General features: G+C 40.9%; 2 protein-coding genes across 3 annotated transcripts in view; one reads left to right on the top strand and one right to left on the bottom strand.

Moving 5' to 3' along the window:
• Window positions 1–23725, top strand: part of LOC119014448 (major histocompatibility complex class I-related gene protein-like) — a 92791-nt gene that overhangs the window by 26447 nt on the left and 42619 nt on the right. The gene's annotated exons all lie outside the window — the stretch shown is intronic.
• Window positions 4466–13624, bottom strand: LOC119014566 (major histocompatibility complex class I-related gene protein-like). The gene is made up of 7 exons (XM_037089868.1): window positions 13517–13624; window positions 11991–12257; window positions 8886–9164; window positions 5230–5532; window positions 4985–5086; window positions 4734–4751; window positions 4466–4577 (listed from the first exon to the last, which is right to left on the bottom strand). Exons 1-7 carry the CDS (start codon window positions 13563–13565, stop codon window positions 4528–4530), a joined length of 1068 nt encoding a protein of 355 aa, XP_036945763.1. The 5' UTR covers window positions 13566–13624; the 3' UTR covers window positions 4466–4527.

Here is a 23725-nt window from a genome sequence, read left to right as displayed (position 1 = left end):
AGGCTACAGGTTTTGGGTTGCTTTGTCGCTGTCAATCATAACATACTGCTACCGCCATCACATCATTCAGGCCACTTTATCAACATGAAATGCAAATTGCAAATTTCCCCTTTGTGGGACGAATAAAGTCTCTCCTTTCTGTGCGACCTAAGAATAATTTTAGGCACAACTTTACAAATTTTGGTCGCGTGTGCGACCAAATTGGTCTCTGGAGCCCTGAGACCAGCAGCCTCCAGCTTTGGGTCACTAGTTCACTTGTGAACTGTTCTGTGTTTCATAAACAGCTTCAAGGAAAGTTATCTGAGGAGGACTTTAACACTGGAACAGGGTCAAAATATAAAAACAGGCTTTTTCACTTTAGGTCCAGACAAACTTTACATTGTATATATCAACTTATATTCTAACACAGATGGACTTCACTTTGATTAACTCACCTGAACATATTTTAACACAGCTCTTGTCTTATAGCATCACACACCTACAGCAACTCACTGCCTTTGTTTCAATTGATGTAATATTTTTTACTTTTTTTGGAAGTATTGTATTTAGAGAGCGTTTCATAAAGAGGAGCGGTCTCAGAGAGTCTAAACACACCTGAAATGATTATCTTTTTAAAAATGTGTTCAAGGTTTTTACCCCTTTTGGTGCGACACATTTAATCTAAATAATGTAAATTTCTAAATATCTATACTGTATAGAGAGAAGACGCAGTTTGTCCTTTTTGCTACTTCCAAGTTTTTATAAGTCCATTTTTATTCTAGGAAAAGACGGCCCACATCATTCTGCACTGACCCACCCAAAATACAGTTTATGCAACTCCACTGAAAGTGAAAGTAAACTTGGAGCAAAAAAAAACCAAGCGCACTGTGAAGTTTAAAGATTTTAAAGATTAAAATGTGATCTTACCTGGAGATGAAACATGACAGAAGAGAAGCAACAACAACAACATTCTGATACTGTTTTGAAGAGGATGAGTGAGAGAAGGACCGAGCTGGATCAACTGTTTCTTGTTGTTTGTTCTGGCAGAGGGAAGTGAGAGTGATTCTGTCCTGAATATAAAACTAGTCCAGACTGCCTTCAAGTGACCTAGTCCTCACCAACACCTCTCACATAGGGTGTCATATTTTACATTTATTCCAACACAGGTGGACTTCACTTTGATAAATTCATCTGAACATATTTTAACACAGCTCTTGTCTTATATCATCACACACCTACAGCGACTCACTGCCTTTGTTTAAACTGATGTAACATTTTTTACTTTTTTGAAAGTATTGTATTTAGAGAGCGTTTCATAAAGAGGAGCGGTCTCAGAGAGTCTAAACACACCTGAGATGATTATCTTTTTAAAATGTGTTCAAAAAGTTTTTCTCTCTTTTGTTGCAACACATTTAATCATATAAAGAACTAAATTTCTATACTGTATAAAGACGTTTTCTATTGTAGCCCTCTCACTCAACTCTGTTTTATGAATTCATGAATACCTCTTTTATGTATCAGACTGCATGGGAGCCACTTGGTGAGAGCTACTAAAATGTATCTTCTGGATGTTTTACAATAACATCAAATTTACAATGCAGAGAGGCCTAGTTAATTTATTAATTGTTTCTATGCTGTTATTGAGCATTCATTTTCCCATGCAGTTCACTTTAACTGTAACTTTAGCTATTATTTAATATAAACATCATCAGCATGTAAAACAGCTTCAAACAAGGATTTAGCATTAATTAACAGTTTTAATGTCTAAACCTTGTGGCTCATATCTTTCTCCTTTGTTTTGAATCACCTCATGACAGAAATACACTCACATCAGAAACCTTCACAATAGTAATACTCCGGGTTTTTGTACTGTTTCAGTTGGTCAGTTGGCACACGTGACCAGAGACCCGTCCAGAGGCTCGGTTCTGTTCCAAGGCTCAGTCCATCACGACTCCTCCATCCTCCATGTTAACATCCAACCTCGTCTCCTGATTAGCAGTTAGCGATGCTAACCGCTAGCAACAGTCCCATCGTTGTCTTCAGTTAGCGCCAGTAACGAGCCCTCACTTCTAAAACACGCTCAGTTACACTCTTAACAAAATAAGAAGACACTCGCACAAACCTCCGGATGATAACAGTAACTAAAACTTTTCCATAAAGTTATTTTAAAGTTTGCTCAGACTTAGGCCCACAACAGAACATTTCACCAACAGAAGTAAATGTAATAAACCCATATAAACACATTAACACTATAAAGAGACTGTTTCTATAGATTTACAGTGCAATTGTAGATGTTAGTGAAGGATGAGCACCAAACTGTCAGGAATCACGCAGAAACAGGTGATATTGATTATTTAGAGTATTATATAGTAACATTTAAAAATTGTATTTAAATCATTTCTATAATTGTTGTATGTTACTTGTATATTTAATTTGTGTGAACCTTCAGATCATGTGTTCAAGCTAAGCTAAGCTAACCTTGTCTGGGAGCTAACTCTGCTCGGAGTTCACATTGATATCAATCTCCTCATTCAAATCCTCTGTGAGAACACTGAATGTTCAGGTAATATATTGAAGTGTCGTCACAAATGAGCATGTGGACCAAACTTGTTAAAATGTGAGGATTTTATTGAAAAGACAAACATCAGCACAAAAAGAAAGAACAATACATTTGAGTTTATAACATTTACATGTTTAGTCACATAAGTTCATACTTGTTCATCTGTCGATACACATCACACATTTTGCAGGAAACCACAGATCACTGAGCGATCCAAACACCATCACTGTCTGTCTGGTTTGACCAGTCGAACCATAGATAGCAGCATGGTGGTATGAGGAACCTTTCATGGATTGTGTCCAAGTTAAATGTGCAATGTGTAAGAACTGTCGTTGGACAAAACTTTTAAAAAGACACCTTAATAAATTAAAAACAGGATGTAAAGAAATGACAGATTTGACATCATGATCTCTTTGGTTTAGTTAGCTCACTAAGTTCACAATCTGAACCGCTAACTGCAGTGCTACATAACTCACTAGCTACTAGCAGTTACTCTGATCACATGGTGTCCCCTGACTGTTTTGTGTATGAATTCGACAGATGGCCAATTCTTCCAACGGCACCTTTAAGTTTTTAGTATTGGCCTCAGCTGCTTCTCATATAACTACCTCATGTCTCAGTCACGTGTAAAAAAACACTGAACATCATCAGAAATATCTATACAACCAAGACCTGTCAGGGCTCCAGTAAGATCAAACAGGTTTGATGGTCACAAGTTACAATCTGTACTTTCTGAGCCGGACCACAACAACCAATAAGAGAGGCATCCTGAGCAGGTGATGGTGCAACTAAACAACCACAAACACTCTGGCTCTCGAGGCTAATGTTAGCTAACCAGCTATTGTTGTTACATTAACATAAAATCTCAACACCAGTTCTCATTAAAGGATTGAAAACCTGCAATCACCGCTCCTCTCCACTCATTAAGACTCTCAAACATTCTGGTTTGTTTGTTTTTTTGTCTTTCTGCAATGTGATACTCCAGGAAGTTGTTGCACAATGCTAATCTCATACATATTCATCATTCATCATCTAATCTCTCCTCTTTTTACATCTACTTCCCATGACATGACCTGAGAAAGATCATGTGTGAGCCAGTTTCAGTTATGTCGTTTGTCCACATTGCTACAAATTTGACACAGCATTTCCTTGAGTGTGAAGTAGATGATGTGAATAACATAACCCACATACAGAAAAATATACAGAGAGACAGACTTGCTCTACAGTTATATGAATGTAAAGAACAAACATGGCTTATGTCAGTAGTCACCACAGTCAAAATAGCATGTTAGCACTGGGAAATTCTGGCTGCTTCTTCTTTGCCATTCCTGCTGGCTTGCATATATCTTTAGTAGTCCAGACCTATTCAACTGGTGGCCCGTGGGCCAGATGGGGCCCTTGCTAATAAGCTGCTTCATTAGTTGTTGTTTTATTGTCATTAATCACAAAAATACTTAATTTCAAAGTAATTCTACCTCTAAAAAAGTAGTTGAGACCCAATGCAACCTGTCTGATCATTTCATATGGGTCAAATAAAATGGTTGGATTGTCATCTCTTTTTGGCTTAAGTTGTTCATTAACAACTCCTAAAAAGCAAACTAATTATGACAGAAAGAATACAGAAGGGGTCAGTACATCCATTTACTCAGCAAAGCAACAAATCAGGTGTTAGAAGTCCCAAAACCAAACTACCTTACATCACTGTCTCTTCACGTGGTGAGGTGTAGCGCTTTGCTAACTCTCTCTTACTTAAGGATAATTAGAGCTGCATCTTCTGGCATCACCTCAGCTGAACATCATCAGAGGAAGAAAACAACAATCAGTGACAACCAATCACAGAGATAGACCATAGAACAGTCTCACCTTTTCAATCAGTCCTTTTTTTTATATGTAACTTTACTGTTAATGCAAGAAGCCACCTTTCATTCTTTTAGTTCATCAAAGCTAAATAAAGTGTCACCAGGAGATTCACTGAGTGTGTTTGTCATTCAGGTCTCTGGATTCAGCTGCTCAGAGAGCTCTGTGCTGTTGTCAGGAGCTGCAGGTCAGAAACAAACATCCTGTATTGAACCTTTATAAACAATAAAGTGTTGAAAAGGTTCATCTGCACAATAATGTGAAACATGTTTTTTAATGTGAAACATGAAGTGTGAGTCAGATCAGCTGAAATAGAACCAAAGTAAGTTTTACTTACAAGATGGAGGGCTGATGGCTGAAATCAAAACAAGACAAATAATTTCAGTCACAGTTGTAAATGCCAAATTATCTTTAGTCACTTTATTCATCTCTTCTACTCAGTCAGACTGAGTATCTGTTTACTCAGTCTGTTTAGTGCTGACTGGATTTACTTTCTCTGATATTTGTTTTAATTCTGCAACCCAAGTAAAAAAAATCAACTCAAAGACTGAAATCAAAGTGGTGAAATCTTTCCTTTTTCTCTCTCACCTTTCATCTTTTTGTAAATGATGAATCCAGCAGCACCGATGAGAATGAGAGCAAGAACAACCACTGCAGCAGTGACGAGGACGGTCATGTTACTGGGCTTCACTGTTGAATACAACAAATTAAGACTGGTGCAAATAAACAACGAAATAGTGTATTTATTTTTTTATTTTTTAATTACTGGTTTTGTTTTTTTCAACATGAATTCCCATGCACTCCCCTTCAGCACCCTCTGATCTCACTCTTACCCCAGTTGGTTCTGATCCGATCTTTCTCCAGTTTGGTGATGATTTCCTCCTTCACACCAGAGAGCTGAAACACACAGTCGTACCTGGTCCAGTTTTCAGGTGTGACTGATGAAAGGTTCAGGTCAACACTCATCTGGAAGGTTTCATCGTGGTTGGGGAGGATCTCTCCGTGGTCCACCTCCTCATGAAGCTCCTCTCCATCTTTCCTCCAGAAGAGTGAGGCTCTGTGAGGGTAGAAACCTGTAGCGAGGCAGCTGACTGGAGAGGAGGGAGTCTTCTGGAGGAGAGACACTGAGGGAAGCTCTGGAGAGAGATCAATGAAACTACTTCTAGTTTGTAAAACTGAGACAGCAAACTTACTTGACTCATGCTAAGTGTACACTGACTATAACAACTTTAGCATCGATGGAAAGACATTTCAGAACAGCCAAAATGTCAGTGTCTAAAGATTGGTTAGGACTTTGGGCTTAGGAAGCATTTTCTGGCACAGGGAAATTTTATCAGAGGTTTCGAGGTTCTCCCCTAGAATTCTTGGGTATTTGTGTTAGTGAATTTGTCATATCATATATTCTGGTGCATTTTGAAAGGGGTTTCGATACTTTATCTGGCTGTGGTAGCATATAAAAGATATCAGAAGGCCTACATTTTACAATTTCATCCATAGGAAGTGCCCCAGATCACATATCTTAATATTTTCAGAAGTAAATTGATTCAATTACTAATTTTGAATAGCTTCTCAAATAACATTGGCCTTAATTGAACCGCAAGACACTAAAATGAAAGCTTGTCCCAATTAAATTGTCCAGAGAATTAAGTTAATATTTTAGTATATCAAGTTAATTAATGCACTGATAACAGTCAACAGTTAATTAATTTATCATTAAATTACCATCAAATAATACTTTAAACAGTGGCTGTCTGGTGTCAATGCCCTGTGCATGTGTTTTTCTTGCAGTTGCTTAAAAATAAAGTCAGCGGTGGGGCAGTGGACGATGAGCTAGTAAACACACCACCATATCTGGCTATCACAGCTGCAGCAACTCTGGGCTCATTAGATAGACTGGACACGTGGTGAAGCAACGGCAGGGCAGCTGAGCTTCAGCCCACTGTACCCTCTACAGAGACACTCAGTGAAGAAGATGAGTGACCCAAGAGAAGCAGCAGAAGACAAAAGGCCCTAAAACTACTAATTAACTAACTAACTAACTAAGCCAACCACTCAGCAGTGGAGTAGGGTGGGACTCGTGAGAAGTTCAGTAGAATAAATAATGACATGTCAGACTATTTGTCAACCTGCTTCAGTTCAAGGTAGCGAATTGTCGTATGAAGATTCATATTTCTGTCCATGATCACCTCCACTCTGGCATGACCAGCCAGGCAGCTGGCATGCAGGCAGCCTGCCATCCATCTCCTCCAGCAGCTAACTGTCCACTATTCCTTGTCCAGGGGCTCCAGTCGGATGCTGCCAACACCACCTCATTCACACAGGGGCTGCAGCCCCAGTCATGGTGATGACATCATCACACAGCTAGTTGCAGCAGGTCAGCCACCTCTTCTAGCCCCAGCAGGGGGCCAGGTTGTATCGTCCCCCATACCTGCTCCCACTAACCTTCCAAGCCTTCCTGCCAACCGACAAGCTACCATGCACATCCTTGTTCATTTCAAACTACCTCCTTGCCCACAGCTGCACCAACTGCCAGCTCTTTTCCCTACTCGGACATCTCAATTAGGCCATCCACATCATCTCTCAGGGCTGTTCCTTCATCTTCCACCTATTATCCCTGTCTTCCGCCATTCCATCCCTCCACGATCATGTCACCCTAGATCAATAATGCAAAATGGAGTTGAGGATGTGGCAAGATTTTCTGTTGTGCTGGAATGGCATTTCCTTTTTTTTATGATGACCAGATCACCCAACCAGAAGACATTCAGCTCTACACCGATGCTGCACCCTCCACATCGGAGGCTACTATGGCGGCAGATGGTTCGCCTCCACTTGGCCCCCAGAACTTTCCTCATTCTCCCCTTCCTCCACCCTCTCCGAACTTTACCAGGTAATAATCACCGCACTTCTTTGGGGGAACTAATGCTCGAGAAATGTAATTCTCATACACTCAGACAATCTCACATTCCTGGCCACCTGAATTGTATTGCTCATTCATTAACCGGTTCTCATTTCAGAAATTCAAGTTGTTGGCAGCAGACTCAGACCCTCACCCAACACAATTCCCACCATGCTCAGCAACCATATACCAGTAAACCCACATCTCCTCCACCTCGTCACCTCATCCCAGCAAGCCATTCTGAATAGCCTGTCACAATTTACCTCCGCCACATCTATCCAAGACCTCCTTCGATACGCAACCCTCTTGGACATCTCCTTCCATTCCCATGAAACCCTTCGGTTCAACCTCAAACAAAGTAATACTGTCCAGTTTGGCCGGTCTCATCCCATTTTCCTCTTCCAACTAAACTCTCACCTCAGCCCATATAAACCCATCCAGGCAAATCTATGACTAGAGACAAGCGTGCCTTGCTTCCCTGCAAGATCCACTATTCATCACCGAATCAGGCAGAGTTGCCACGAGCTTCTGAATTCACCACCATCTCTGCCAGATACTAACAAAATCAGGAATCTCTCCAGAACACAACTCCAGCAAACTCTTCCGCATAGAAACTGCCACCACCGCCTCACAACAAGGAATTACCCAACACACCATCAAACTCCTGGCCGCCTCCCAGGTCTACAACAACTACATTCACTCAGTAACTCAGTAACTTTGGGTGAAGATGATGATTAGGACGTGCACCCATTGAGATGTACCCCCACTCTGAGTTTCAACCACCCCCCAGTTTCTACTAGCCCCTCTAAAAGCCCCTCTTCATACACCGACCTTAACCCCTTTTCCATATCCAACCACCCCAACCCCTCTTTCCTATCCCCTCCAAATTTTCCCAACATTTGAATAAACTACTTTAAACAGTAAAACTTTGTGTGGTCTTGTTAGTGGCTATTCTCTCATTAAGCAAGTAGAGTGGGTGTTACAGCTAATGGAGCGCAGACGCAGTGCAAATGTGCACTGAGTCGACAGATAGATTTTGAAAATGGTGTGCGTGTGTACCACTTTCAAAAAGTGGTGTTATGTGTGCGATGCCCATGGTTGGGACAGAATCTGATTGTGGAGGTGAGTGTGGTCGAGGTGCAGCTGCAGGACGGAGAGAGAGGTGGAGAGGGCTCTGGAGAGTAGCGCCAGGTGTGGGATTGACAGAACTGGCACCTGGTTACTAATCACTGTCTCCCTTTAAATGCAGTAGTGTGCTGTACCTCAGATGGGAGATGCAGGAGACAGCAGCTAGAGGAAGCTGCAGACAAGTCGCACAAGCTGCAGTTGGTCCCCTGAAGTGCATTACTTTGTGTTGAGTGATTTCAATAGAATATAGACAGGCATAAATCTAGAACTGTGTGCATGGTACTTGGTGAGGTCTCTCATGGAAGCACGGGAAAAGGTTACACTAATGTTACTGCTACAGAAAACAAACGGACAAAACAATATAATGTCAGACTGACAAGGTTGATGACACAGTGACAGTTCAATCTGAGCAGATTGAACGAAGACTGCAGGTCCAATTAACCACAGCAATTCATGTGATTCTACCTGTTCTCAGCAGAAAGCTCCTTCCATACTTCACATACTTCTTCAGCCAGTCTGAGCAAAACAAAGTAACAGCGATCTTTAAGTATCTTTTGTTATCTTTGTCAGCATCTAATCTCAGTGTGATGTCGACAGCATCAGGTCTTAGAGCGATCCATGTAAATGTATTCGGATCCAATGCCATGAAGTCTTCTCCATCATAACCAAACTGAACGAAACCTTTGACCTCTTCAGTCTCATCATCCCACTCACAGCCATCCACCCTCTGTACAACATGGACACCTGAGACAAAGACAGAGACTGTAATTAACACTGATTCACAGATGAAACATTCAGTGGACAGATGATCTTAAAAACATTGTACATTGCTGTTATTTTAGAGGTGTGTTTTCATGAATCAGATTATTACCAGTAGTTAGTGTTTAACAGCTTCAGCAACAAGTCTAACTAGCAGCTGATGTGTCCCAACCCCACCCCTTTTCCTGACAGAGTGAGTCAGCCATTGGTGGACACAGCGGACCCCTTGACAAGTGTTTCTCCGACTGTGGACCTCAGTGATAAACTAGCTGTGCATGGGCAGGCTATCACTGCACAAGGAGAACTTTTAAGGCTCTCATGAGCAAATGCTGTGCGCGATCGCTGAGCAACAGGTGTCTCATGACAGTATGTTTACAGAGATACTAGCACGTCTACAGACACGTAGGCAACCCTAATACAAGCACCTGACCTCACAACTTCCCAAGCACCTCCAGTTCCACCTCATGGCCCTATTTTTCAGGAGACCAAGCTGGCAACCCCAGCCCGCTATGACAGGCATCCAGGGAGGTGTAAGGGATTCATCACTCAATGTAGTGTATGCGTTACAACTCTCCATGTTCAGCACAGACTGAGCCCGGGTAGCATATATAATATCCCTTCTTTCCGACAAGGCCCTTTCATGGGCCACAGCCTTGTGGGATAAGCAGACTCCGGCCTGTGCTGACTGGCAGAGATGAGAAGGGTGTTCAACCATGATGTAAGTGGCCAGGAAGCAGCCAAACGCCTCCTTAGTTTACATCAGGGCTCCTCAAGCATAGGGGAATTATCAATTCAATTCCAAACTTTAGCTATGGAATCAGGTTGGAACTGGGAGGCTCTGGTAAGCACTTTTAGCCATGGATTGTCTGAGAAGGTTAAGGATGAGCTTGCATCACATGAGGCCCCAGATTCACTGGAGGATTTTATCTCATTGGCAATTAGAATCACATGATGGAATCAGACCCTTCAACTCCAACATCTGAGTCTTGAGCATCCTGCTGCTACCAGCTCCTCTGCCCATAAATCTCCCAGTTCAGTAGACCCCACCCATTCTAACCCCAGTGATCCCCGGACCCTTGGGGCCCTCGAGTCCTTGACTACCAATTCTTCGTCCTCTGTGTCTCTTCTTCCTAATGGGGTACCTGTAGAGTATGCTGAATTTAGTGAAGTCTTCGGTTAACAGAAGGCTTCTATCCTTCCTCCCCATAGGTCCTATGACTGTTCCATCAATCTCCTCCCAGGCACTACACCCCAAATAGCATCACCATTAAAAACTGCTACTCGCTCCCCCTCAAGTGACCACAACCTGACTCTGTCAAACAGGTTCAGCACTTTTTGGGGTTCGCAAGGAGTACCCTCATCTACAGGGTTCACTGTCATTATGGTTGTTGTAGATCGGTTCTCAAAGGCAGCCCATTTCATCCCTCTCCCTAAACTTCCTTCTGCCCTAGAGACCGTCTGACTTATAGTTAAGCATGTCTTTTGCACGCCTCCCCCAAGACATTGTGTCTGACTGAGGTCCTCAGTTTCCTTCCCGCTTCTGGAGGGCATTTTGTTCCCTTGTGGGTGCTTCAACTAGCCTTTCATCAGGGTTTCACACCGAGACCAACAGTCAGACTTAACGCACCAATCATACACTCGAGAATACTTCATTGCCTGGTCTTCTCCGACCCTACCATGTAGGTAAAACTGGTGTGGGCTGAGTATGCTTATAACACATTGCAGAATGCATCCACGGGTTTCTCTCCCTTTGAGTGTCAGTATGGATATCAGCCACCATTGTTCCGAGAACAGGATAGAGATGTTGGGGTGCCTTCTGCTGCTCAGTTCATCCAGCAGTGTCGTGCTACCTGGAGGCATGTTTGTGCGTCTCTTCAACATGCTGTGGCACGGCAGAAGCACTACGCAGTCCCAACCCAAACTATTGGGTTGGTCAGAGGGTGTGGCTCTCCACAAGGGTAGAGTCTTGCAAACTGACGCCACGATTCGTTGGTCCCTTCAAGATCATCAAAGGATTGACCCCGTCACTCCTGCTCCCACGGTCCATGAGGATTCACCCCTCGTTTGATGTTTCCCGCCTCAACCCAGGTTGGTTGGGGGTCAACCAGCGTACACGGTTCGGTGAATATTGAACAGTCATCATGTGGGACATGGGGTTCAGTACCTTGTGGACTGGGAGGTATATGGTCCTGAGGAGTGCGCCTGGGTCCCAGCAAGGGACATTTTGGACCCGGCTCTTATCCAGGATTTTTGGCCCTATTGCAAAGTCAGGCGCCATCCCTTAGAGGGGGGTCCTGTGAGGGCACTCAATCTTTCAGCCCTGTGAGAGTGGTGAGAGAATCACTCACTGCAACCAGGTGTGTGTAGCACTGATTGACTTTGACCTTGATTAAGCCCAGGTGTGGAGAGCCTTCATATACCCTGAGTCTCCAGTGCCCTGTGCTGACTCATTATCTCACCTTCAGAGGTAGTGAGAGGTTCTCCCCATCGTTTTGCAACTCAGTACTTCGTGTGTATTGTCAATTACCTTGTATTTTCCGGGTCTACAGGACAGTTTTGGTTTTGGGTCAGCTGCTTGGCAGCGGTGGTTTAGTTAAGCATTTTAGCGTTTTGTTTCATTAGGTGTGGCTCTATACATTTTTGGCCCCCCCCCCCCCCCCCATTCTATCGCTTTGGCAATATTGTGGTTATCCCTCCAGGATAACATTGAGACACCCCTGGGTCTGAGCCTGCATCCTAACCTCACCCCCTTTCCTAACAGATGCAGAACAGTGAAAAGTTAAACAGGCGATAACATGTTACATACTGTACCTCCACTTTGGCTGTTGAGACTCATCAAAATGTTTGTGTAGGATTTGAGGGTGCCAGACAAATCCTGGAAACATCTTTGTCTGTAAAACGCCAACAGCTCTGGATGAACTTTTAAGGTTTTCTTCACCCAGTCATGTTTTACTTCCACCCTGTTGTTGCTGTCACAGTACCCCACCAGAAGTTCATCAACTTCTGCTGTTGACATAAATCCTGGGAGGTTTGGAATTCCAGTTGATACAGTTGCAAAATGCTTCATGGAGTGTTGCGCTGCAGGACAAAGAAAGGAGCTTATAAATAACACTGACCATGATATCTTCAGTATAATTCAGTTAAAACAGGTTTGTGTGTATACTGGAGCAATGCAAAGGTTTGAAATGTGCAGGACAAACAGACTCCATTCAGCATGAATACACACATCATTATCAGCACTTTCAGGCATATGATGCATTCTGTATGATCAGGGGTTAAAATATGCTGGTACTTTCAGGTACCACTTAAATATTCAGGGCCTGCAGCACTGGGAAATGGGGACAAATGCTGCCGGCCAAAACCCAGATATGATCACATTTTCAACAAGATAACACACCTGCTAATGTTATGTCATTGAACATGTTTCATTAGACATTGATTCTAAATTGTCTCGGAACCATCTGTACTTTTATCATGTGGTCAGCCACTATACACAAACTCTTTTACTGTAAGATCTGAACTTGATGTCATGATTCAGTGTCTTCTTGTTGTTCTTTCTGTTTTATTGTGATATCATACCCTCTTGTGTCCCTTCTTGCTTTTCAGTTCAGTTACAGAACTGATACTGTTTTACTTTGTTTGAAGCTAGCTCCACCACATAAACAGTGTTCTGGAGAACTAATTGCAGCTTGTTTATTCACTTATGAGAAATGAGTTTGTATAATCCCCTCAGAGTTTGAATTTCTTCTCTAAAACTACTCAATGCCCTTTTTGATGGAGAGCGTCACTACTGCTGGAGGATCGCTGCAGGTAACGTCACTGAAATTTTCCTCATCACTGATCAGTGTAATTTATGTTACACCCAAAACACACCCATGACTTATTAGCAGTCTAAATGGAAAACCTTTGTGCCCTATGAAACTGAGCAAGTTGGACCAGTCTGAACGTACCACAGACTGTAGAGCAGTCGCTACAGATCATTCAGATAAGGCTCAGAGACTTAAACTGTTTAGCTGTTACAGATAAAGGTTAAACACAAGCTGCTGGGATTTTAAAAGTGCTGACATTCAATAATCGGTGGTATTTAAACGATTTAACAAATATTTTAATTGTTAAGTGTTTTGTCTTTCTCCTGCATGCAAGTATTATAAGACTTAATGCTTCTGTTCAGGGATGCATGACGCCAGGGGGTTAGTGATGATGATGATGGAGTAGAACCATCAAGAATTTAAAACTGCTTTCACCCCTGAGGATGATTCAGTCAAACCAAACTTGGAGGAAAGAGTCGAGTGGACTGTGAAGTTGAAAGAGTTTAAAGGTTTAAAATGTGATCTTACCTGGTGATGAAAGGTGACAGAAGAGAAGCAACAACAATAACGTTCTCATCTTGATTTGATGAAGATGATTGAGTGAATGACCGAGCTGGATCAGCTGTACTGTTGTTTGCCTTTGCAGAGTCCTGACTGGAAATAGGCGGGTCACTTTGCTCGTGTCAAATGAATAGGTCTCATACCACATGACCGACAAAAGAAACCACAGAGCAGATCAGTTTCCTATGCCAGAAAGCTCCCTCACTTCCTTATTGACATAACCATTTCAAAACAGCTGAACTGTTCAACTGAAGATTTAAAAGATTAATTGATAAAAGAGTCAGGTAAGAATGCAGGTGAGTGGCTGGCAGGAGCTGAGTGCACAGACGCTTTGTGAGTTACTTGAGGTTAAGCTCGGTTGATGAGATCAAAATAGAAAATTCAACCAAAACAAAGGTAAAGTTTCAATATAAACAAACATCCCCCTTTAGATTTTTGAGATTTTGTAGAAACATACTTGCCTAACGTTGATTCTTTGACTATGTTGAAATTAATGATTCATGCAGGCCCCTCATCTCACACCACAAACTGTACAGTGATTCTTGCAGTCGGGGGGGGGGTTGTGTTACTGTTAGTGTTCAGCACTGAACTTTCCTTTTAGCTCGACAGTTTCAGGGATTACATTCACCCTCATGTACCAGCAACATGTCTCACTGATTTAGAGAAAACTCTTTTCTTGACTTCATCTTCATCATCTTTCAAGCGTTTACAAAAGCAAAATATTTCAATTCTTGTTATTCTAAAAATACAAAGTGTAAAAGTATTTTTTAAAAACATATTGTGAAGTAAACATGGTGCTGGTAGGTGTGGCTTGTGTACACAGACATACCCAAATATCACTCCACAACTATCAGGTGAATTTACATGATCTTGGTCTCAGAGGATCGTTAAGATCTCAGAGAATGTGTCCTCATGTACATTTGTATCACCACCTATAACTTATTCTACATCAGACAGTAGATAACACCATGATAACAATGATCCTTTGCACAGAGATGCCACTGAAATCATTCAGCAGCTCCTTGACTTCAACTGAACCAAAGCAGACAGAAACACCACAGAGCACATATATTCTACAAAGGTTTCAGTTTGGACAGAACCAGTCAAACCTGGATTCCTTAAAGTTTCCAGTGTGTGTGACATATTTATTTTATCCACTTGACAGGGAATCAGTCTACACAATAAAAGAGTCACAGCCCTGTTTGTAATACTGTGTACGTATAATACCACTAAACAGCTGTTAGATGGCAGCAAAGACTTGTATAAAATAGAGGCTGAGAGTTTCACAGCTGCCCGACCCAAAGCTCTGGTATTTGATGACCTGGGAATGAGACTCAACAATCAGCTTTGTTTCTCCAGAACCACATACTGCATGTTTGAAGTGGGCAGAGCTCTAATGGGGGAAATAACATGGGATTATATGTCATTTTCTTTTTTACTCTTTGGTTGATTTCATTATTGTTCAATGTTGCTCGTACATTTAATGTTTTTTTACTCTCAACTCACTGCAGTAAATGAACGTGTTTCATCATGTATTTCACTTTGAGTCTCTCAGTTTATCTAAGTCATCATTTGTTTCACTTTCTTTCTAAATGGATCCTCCAACCAACTTGCAGGGAAAAAATAACAGATTTGTTCTGATGTGCTGAAGGATTCTGAGTGCAGCACCATGATTATAATTACAGATCTCAGGTCTGTAACAGTCTGTCAGATGTAATGTGGGTGCTAACTACAAACAAAGGTCATTACAGCAGAACAACGTGTGTTGAAAATTTGCATATTAAGTTAAACGTGTATACAACGCTGTGATCCGACACTCTCACTGAAGTTAACCCAGGTGAGGAAGGAGATTCAGGAGACATGATTTCTTACGCTGAAGTATTTAATGAAGCTCGATGCCGGAGAATAGGTTCGATAGTGGTAACAATTCTGCAGAAACAAACTTCCTGTCTGTGATTATTTAATCTGCCACAGAATACTCTGTGGAAATGTTCTTACCTGAGTCATGTTGTTGTTGTTGTTGGGAGAATATGGAGTTTGAGCCAGTGTGTCTCTGTTCTGAGAGATAGTGAAGGTTGGTATGGGGTGTAAAGTTGAGCATGCTAAAATAAAAAGCAACTTTGTCCCCGTTTAGCAACGAACACCATTTAAAAAAAGCACATGTGAATTATTTATGTTACTTTTGACTAGATTTACTAGTCTTCAGGTACTTTAGGTGACAGGCAGAGTAAATTTCCATATTAGCTAAATATTCAACGTCACCGGTGACATTCAGATTCAACATTTAGATTAAGATTTAACTTTTAGCATTCATATTAAAATTTAACATTTAGATTCATATTTAATATTTAGATTTATGATTTTAGATTTAAAATTTAGATTTAGATTAACATTTAGATTTAACATTTAGATTATATTTTTCCAGGAGAAGTAAATATAACAAAGTTCACAAATATTGCTGTAAATCTGGTCAAAAGTAACATAAAAAAGTGTTTATTATTTACATAGTTTGTTGCTATATATGGGGAAAAGTTGCTGTTTATTTTAGAATGTGCAACTTTACAATCGGTGCCCCATATCACTGAAGTTAAATCGTGCAGAAACAAGTGACAGAGACACCATTCATCTGTTACAAGACACTGTGCCATCAAAATGATTCTGAAGCTGTTATTTTAAGGTGAAAAAATTTAGTTCAAACAATTTCAGGGTTCATGCTAAGCTAAGCTAACCTTGTCTGGGACACTCTGCTCAGAGTGAACATTTTCACCATGAAAGGTTCCTCATACCACAAGGGTCCATGTTAAAAGTGTAATGTATCAGAATTGTTGGGGAGTGTACCTATGTTCCCCGAACCCTAACCCTATACCCCCTAACCCATTTCTAAAGAAGGGTCCTATGTTCCCCGGTTCCATACAAAGCGGGGAACATAGGACCCAGGGAACATAGGGATGACCCTTGTTGCTGGAAACCTTTTTTAAAAAGACACCTAAATAAAATTACCAACAGTAAAGAAATGACAGATATGATGTTATGATCTCTTTGTTTAGTTAGCTTGCGAACCAGAAAGCCCCAGACGCACACTAACACTCCTCGGGTGGTCTGAGTTCACAGCCCAAACCACTACCTGCACTGCTAACTGAGCTAACTAGCTAATGGCAGTAGGAATTTGACAGATGGCAAGTTCTTCACTCTGATCCTTAAAGTTTTCAATATTGGTCTCAGCTGCTTCTCCAACAACAATCTCATGTCTCACTCACATGTAAGAAAACACTGAACATCATTAAAAGTATTTATATAAACCAGCTGCTCCGCACAGATGATCTAATAATGTGCTGTACTGAACAGCTCACAGGCTCATCAGGGCTGCTCTGATTAGAACATGTTAAATGGTCACGAGTTACAATCTGTACTTTCTTAGCCGGACCACAACAACTTATGAGAGAGGCATCATGAGAGTCTGATGGTGCAACTAAGCAACCACAAACATTCTAGCCCTCAAGGCTAATGCTAGCTAGCCAGCTAATGTTGTTATGTTAACATAAATCTCAAAACCAGTTCTCACTGAAGGATAGAAAACCTGCACCTCCCCACTCATTCAGACTTTCAAACATTCTGCTTTGTTTTGTTTTCTTCCTGCAATGTGGTACTCCAGGAAGTTGTCTCTCATCTTTTTTCAATCTGCTTCCCCATGTCATCACCTGAGAAAGATCATGTGTGAGCCAGTTTCTTGTCTGGGGAAATTTTGTCAGCACTTCCTTTGCCATTCTTGTGCAACATCTCGCAAATAGTTACAGCAAGAGGCAAACAAACATGATTTTTCTTTTTCTTTTTTTACATGCATGTATAACTGAGGTGTTTCAACATGGCAGACTCTCCTGACTGCTGTCCAGTGTGCTGATCCTGGAGCTGTCCGGGGGAACCTGCCATCAACAGAAAGTGTTTAGTATGCGTTCCAGATCAGATAACAACCTATGTCAGTCCCATATCAGCTATTTATATTAAACTGCTTGACCTCATTCGACCGGGCACAAGTCTTACACTCTACTCAGTAACGTCACATTCCAGATGTTTTTATTCAATGAGCCAGTTATCAACAGGTCAACAGATCAGATCAGAAGAGAAATCCTTCACTCAGACGTGAAATGGCATCACATCTACAGTGGAACTGCTCAGTTGAAACGACATTGTTTGGCCCAACTTTCATTGGAAACTTCACATGAATGCCTGCTGAGCAGTCCAACCACCACCACTGTCTGTCTGGTTCAACTAGTCTTACCATCGCAACCCTGTTGGTATGAGGAACCTTTCATGAAAATCCATGAAACGTTCCTCATACCACCAGGGTCCAAGTTAAACGTGCAATGTGTAAGAATAGCTGTTGGAATTTTTTAAAAAGACACATGAATAAAATTACCACCAGGATGTGAAGAAATGAACGATTTGAGATTATGAGCTCTTTGTTGAGTTAGCTCGCTAACCAGAAAACCCCAGACACACACCGACACTCCCCCAGTGGAGTTCAAACTCTGAAACGCTAACTTTCTGCTAACTGAGATTACTAGCTAATAGCAGTTAGTGGTTACTCCGGTCATATTACAGCAGAAATACATTTTGTTTTCATAACTAAGTCACTTAATTCACTACTCAGCTATCATTGTTTCACTCATCTATTCTAGCTGGGTTTTAAACATAGTATTTCCATTAAAAGACCTAATTGTCATTAATTTAATGAGGGTAGGATCAGAAAAAACAAAGTAGACATAACCATTTCAAAACAGCTGAACTGTTCAACTGAAGATTTAAAAGATTACTTGATAAAAGAGTCAGGTAAGAATGCAGGTGAGTGGCTGGCAGGAGCTGAGTGCACAGACGCTTTGTGAGTTACTTGAGGTTAAGCTCGGTTGATGAGATCAAAATAGAAAATTCAACCAAAACAAAGGTAAAGTTTCAATATAAACAAACATCCCCCTTTAGATTTTTGAGATTTTGTAGAAACATACTTGCCTAACTTTGATTCTTTGATTATGTTGAAATTAATGAATTCATGCAGGCCCCTCATCTCACACCACAAACTGTACAGTGATTCTTGCAGTCGGGGGGGGGGTTGTGTTACTGTTAGTGTTCAGCACTGAACTTTCCTTTTAGCTCGACAGTTTCAGGGATTACATTCACCCTCATGTACCAGCAACATGTCTCACTGATTTAGAGAAAACTCTTTTCTTGACTTCATCTTCATCATCTTTCAAGCGTTTACAAAAGCAAAATATTTCAATTCTTGTTATTCTAAAAATACAAAATGTAAAAGTATTTTTTAAAAACATATTGTGAAGTAAACATGGTGCTGGTAGGTGTGGCTTGTGTACACAGACATACCCAAATATCACTCCACAACTATCAGGTGAATTTACATGATCTTGGTCTCAGAGGATCGTTAAGATCTCAGAGAATGTGTCCTCATGTACATTTGTATCACCACCTATAACTTATTCTACATCAGACAGTAGATAACACCATGATAACAATGATCCTTTGCACAGAGATGCCACTGAAATCATTCAGCAGCTCCTTGACTTCAACTGAACCAAAGCAGACAGAAACACCACAGAGCACATATATTCTACAAAGGTTTCAGTTTGGACAGAACCAGTCAAACCTGGATTCCTTAAAGTTTCCAGTGTGTGTGACATATTTATTTTATCCACTTGACAGGGAATCAGTCTACACAATAAAAGAGTCACAGCCCTGTTTGTAATACTGTGTACGTATAATACCACTAAACAGCTGTTAGATGGCAGCAAAGACTTGTATAAAATAGAGGCTGAGAGTTTCACAGCTGCCCGACCCAAAGCTCTGGTATTTGATGACCTGGGAATGAGACTCAACAATCAGCTTTGTTTCTCCAGAACCACATACTGCATGTTTGAAGTGGGCAGAGCTCTAATGGGGGAAATAACATGGGATTATATGTCATTTTCTTTTTTACTCTTTGGTTGATTTCATTATTGTTCAATGTTGCTCGTACATTTAATGTTTTTTTACTCTCAACTCACTGCAGTAAATGAACGTGTTTCATCATGTATTTCACTTTGATTCTCTCAGTTTATCTAAGTCATCATTTGTTTCACTTTCTTTCTAAATGGATCCTCCAACCAACTCGCAGGGAAAGAATAACAGATTTGTTCTGATGTGCTGAAGGCTTCTGAGTGCAGCACCACGATTATAATTACAGATCTCAGGTCTGTAACAGTCTGTCAGATGTAATGTGGGTGCTAACTACAAACAAAGGTCATTACATCAGAACAACGTGTGTTGAAAATGTGCATATTAAATTAAACGTGTATACAACGCTGTGATCCGACACTCTCACTGAAGTTAACCCAGGTGAGGAAGGAGATTCAGGAGACATGATTTCTTACACTGAAGTATTTAATGAAGCTCGATGCCGGAGAATAGGTTCGACAGTGGTAACAATTCTGCAGAAACAAACTTCCTGTCTGTGATTATTTAATCTGCCACAGAATACTCTGTGGAAATGTTCTTACCTGAGTCATGTTGTTGTTGTTGTTGGGAGAATATGGAGTTTGAGCCAGTGTGTCTCTGTTCTGAGAGATAGTGAAGGTTGGTATGGGGTGTAAAGTTGAGCATGCTAAAATAAAAAGCAACTTTGTCCCCGTTTAACGAACACCATTGAAAAAGCACATGTGAATTATTTTATGTTACTTTTGACTAGATTTACTAGTCTTCAGGTACCTTAGGTGACAGGCAGAGTAAATTTCCATATTAGCTAAATATTCAACGTCACCGGTGACATTCAGATTCAACATTTAGATTAAGATTTAACTTTTAGCATTCATATTTAAATTTAACATTTAAATTCATAATTAACATTTAGATTTATACTTTTAGATTTAAAATTTAGATTTAGATTAACATTTAGAGTTAACATTTAGATTGTATTTTTTCAGGAGAAGTAAATATAACAAAGTTCACAAATATTGCTGTAAATCTGGTCAAAAGTAACATAAAAAAAACGTGTTTATTATTTACATAGTTTGTTGCTATATATGGGGAAAAGTTGCTGTTTATTTTAGAATGTGCAACTTTACAATCGGTGCCCCATATCACTGAAGTTAAATCGTGCAGAAACAAGTGACAGAGACACCATTCATCTGTTACAAGACACTGTGCCATCAAAATGATTCTGAAGCTGTTATTTTAAGGTGAAAAAATTTAGTTCAAACAATTTCAGGGTTCATGCTAAGCTAAGCTAACCTTGTCTGGGACACTCTGCTCAGAGTGAACATTTTCACCATGAAAGGTTCCTCATACCACAAGGGTCCATGTTAAAAGTGTCATGTATCAGAATTGTTGGGGAGTGTACCTATGTTCCCCGAACCCTAACCCTATACCCCCTAACCCATTTCTAAAGAAGGGTCCTATGTTCCCCGGTTCCATACAAAGCGGGGAACATAGGACCCAGGGAACATAGGGATGACCCTTGTTGCTGGAAACCTTTTTTAAAAAGACACCTAAATAAAATTACCAACAGTAAAGAAATGACAGATATGATGTTATGATCTCTTTGTTTAGTTAGCTTGCGAACCAGAAAGCCCCAGACGCACACTAACACTCCTCGGGTGGTCTGAGTTCACAGCCCAAACCACTACCTGCACTGCTAACTGAGCTAACTAGCTAATGGCAGTAGGAATTTGACAGATGGCAAGTTCTTCACTCTGATCCTTAAAGTTTTCAATATTGGTCTCAGCTGCTTCTCCAACAACTATCTCATGTTTCGCTCACATGTAAGAAAACACTAAACATCATTAAAAGTATTTATATAAACCAGCTGCTCCGCACAGATGATCTAATAATGTGCTGTACTGAACAGCTCACAGGCTCATCAGGGCTGCTCTGATTAGAACATGTTAAATGGTCACGAGTTACAATCTGTACTTTCTTAGCCGGACCACAACAACTTTTGAGAGAGGCATCATGAGAGTCTGATGGTGCAACTAAGCAACTGTAGTTTCTGGGCTGTTTTCCTCAAAAGTGTCGGCGTGTAGTATGTTGATAAAAAATTCTGCGGAGGCAAGGCTGGGTGGAATGATAGAGCAATCTTTATTAAAACAGACTTGAGCCTAGCATCCGAACAGAGTGTGTGGCCACACCTCTGATGTTCTCCAATCTAGGGCAAAGTAATGCCAAACGTTTTTGCCCCTTCTTGCCCTATCGGAACTCCTACGCCTTCGCTCTTAGGAATTCTACCAAGTGCCACCCCCCTCGTCTCTACTCGTGAGACCCTTCTTAAAGTCCCTCGGGCAGAGCTTGCTTGCTCCTAATTGGTTACTGTGGTGGGTTGAAGGTCCATCTCCCATAAATGACCAAATCTGTTACTGTCCCTGTTCGGGCTTGTATTCCAAAATTACCTAGATGAGCCCTCTATCCTTTTCTGGAGATGTATGTGTTTAGATATCATCCTCCATCTGACACAGCAGTCAGGCTCCAATTCAGTCCCTATAGTGGCTTTGTCCCCTGCTAACCTTTGACCCACACAGCTAAATGCTGACTCCAAGGTCTCTTGGAGCTGTGAGCCCCGTATTGTCTGCATTCCCTAACTCACACAAGAAGGAACAGGTTAAATTTAAACTGAGTTGAATTAAAGGCCAGAATGTGTTGTCGTCCAGACACCTCATATTCCCCCCTTCGAGACCCTTTAGGTCTCGAAAAACCTACGAGCACGTCTGCAATAATATACTTCTATCCAACTCCTATTGCAGTATGTCTGTTTTCAACAAAGGGCTCCTCATCCAATCCTATTGCTAAGTTCAGAGTCCTAATTTTGTGTTTTTGTGAACTGCAATTTAGGGAAACTAATTATTTATCTTCTTATTAGGCCCTATAGCACATTATTTTACGTTTACTTTATGACTAGATAAGCTCAGTATTTATCCTAATTAGGTCGAATTCGGCTACCCTTAGCCTCATCTGCAGGACTCCCCTCAGGTACACTTTTTCAGCAAACTCTGAAAAATAATTCGTATTCTTGAAATCTTTGCTTATGGCTTCTCAGGTGTAGTTGTAGGGGAATCTCACAGATCAGCTGTTGCATCCCATTCCAAAAATATACCCCTCCTAAGGAGTATCAAAAAGAAATAGGAAACCTTACTAATCAGCTATGGAGCATCCATGCCTTCAAGCCAATCCAGGCAGGGAGACTCCTTTGTAACTTACACGTACCAATTACCATTTATACTCTAATTGAATGACCATATGCCAATCGGTCATTGAATTCCAAAATTTTGTACAGGTCCTATGCTCAAATATTATCAAAATGTATATATCACCATGTGATGATATAAGAAATAAACCTAATTAAATTAATCTGTCTAACTCTTTATAACATGACGAGCATGTCATCCTGTTGTATCCACTGAACTCTCATTCTTCAGCAGCGTTGCCATTTAGAGTGTCATGTTATCCAAAACACTCCGAATCGATGAGTTCCTTCTAGCTTTGTATATCTACTCATACACATCTGTCATGTCATACTAATCTCCTGATGTAGCCTAAAATTAGCACTATACAACCCCAGTTTCTTCAACATCATACATTTTCCAAATTTCAAATGTTTCAATTTCATTTCTAACATTCAGTCTGTAATTTTGCATTGATAATTTACTGATCCCCATTCAAAGTTTGGACACTTCTGCTGTAGACAATGTTACTGCTTTTCTCGGTTCTTGTTATCAACAACTCATCTGTTGTTTCATCCACATACTAATTAACATACATCAAATAACATTTTTATTCAATTGTTTTTTCTTAAACTCCCTGAAACAGTCTATCCTGTTTCCTTTAAATCATGTTATGAATTGGTGTCACTGGATCTTCTTTCGTATTCTCTGCCAGTGAGGACATTCCCGACATCTTCCCCTGGTGCTCCAGTGCTTCCAACTTCTTGCTCTTGGAGATATAGATGTAAAAGCAGCTACCTTTGGAGATGCTCTGGGTCAGCAAACCTGTATGAACTTCTTATCTGCGTACCATTACACAGACAGGTAGACATTATTGATATCTAAAATTTTGTGTTAACTACGACGTCCTTTCTTGTTCCTAGAAAGAAAAACTCAAGTTATCGCCACATTTTCAGCTGCCTGATCAGACATGTTATTATAT

The sequence above is a fragment of the Acanthopagrus latus genome, chromosome 3 (genome assembly GCF_904848185.1).
Source record: "Acanthopagrus latus isolate v.2019 chromosome 3, fAcaLat1.1, whole genome shotgun sequence".
Lineage (NCBI taxonomy): Eukaryota > Metazoa > Chordata > Actinopteri > Spariformes > Sparidae > Acanthopagrus > Acanthopagrus latus.
This window is presented reverse-complemented; position numbering and strand designations above follow the sequence as displayed.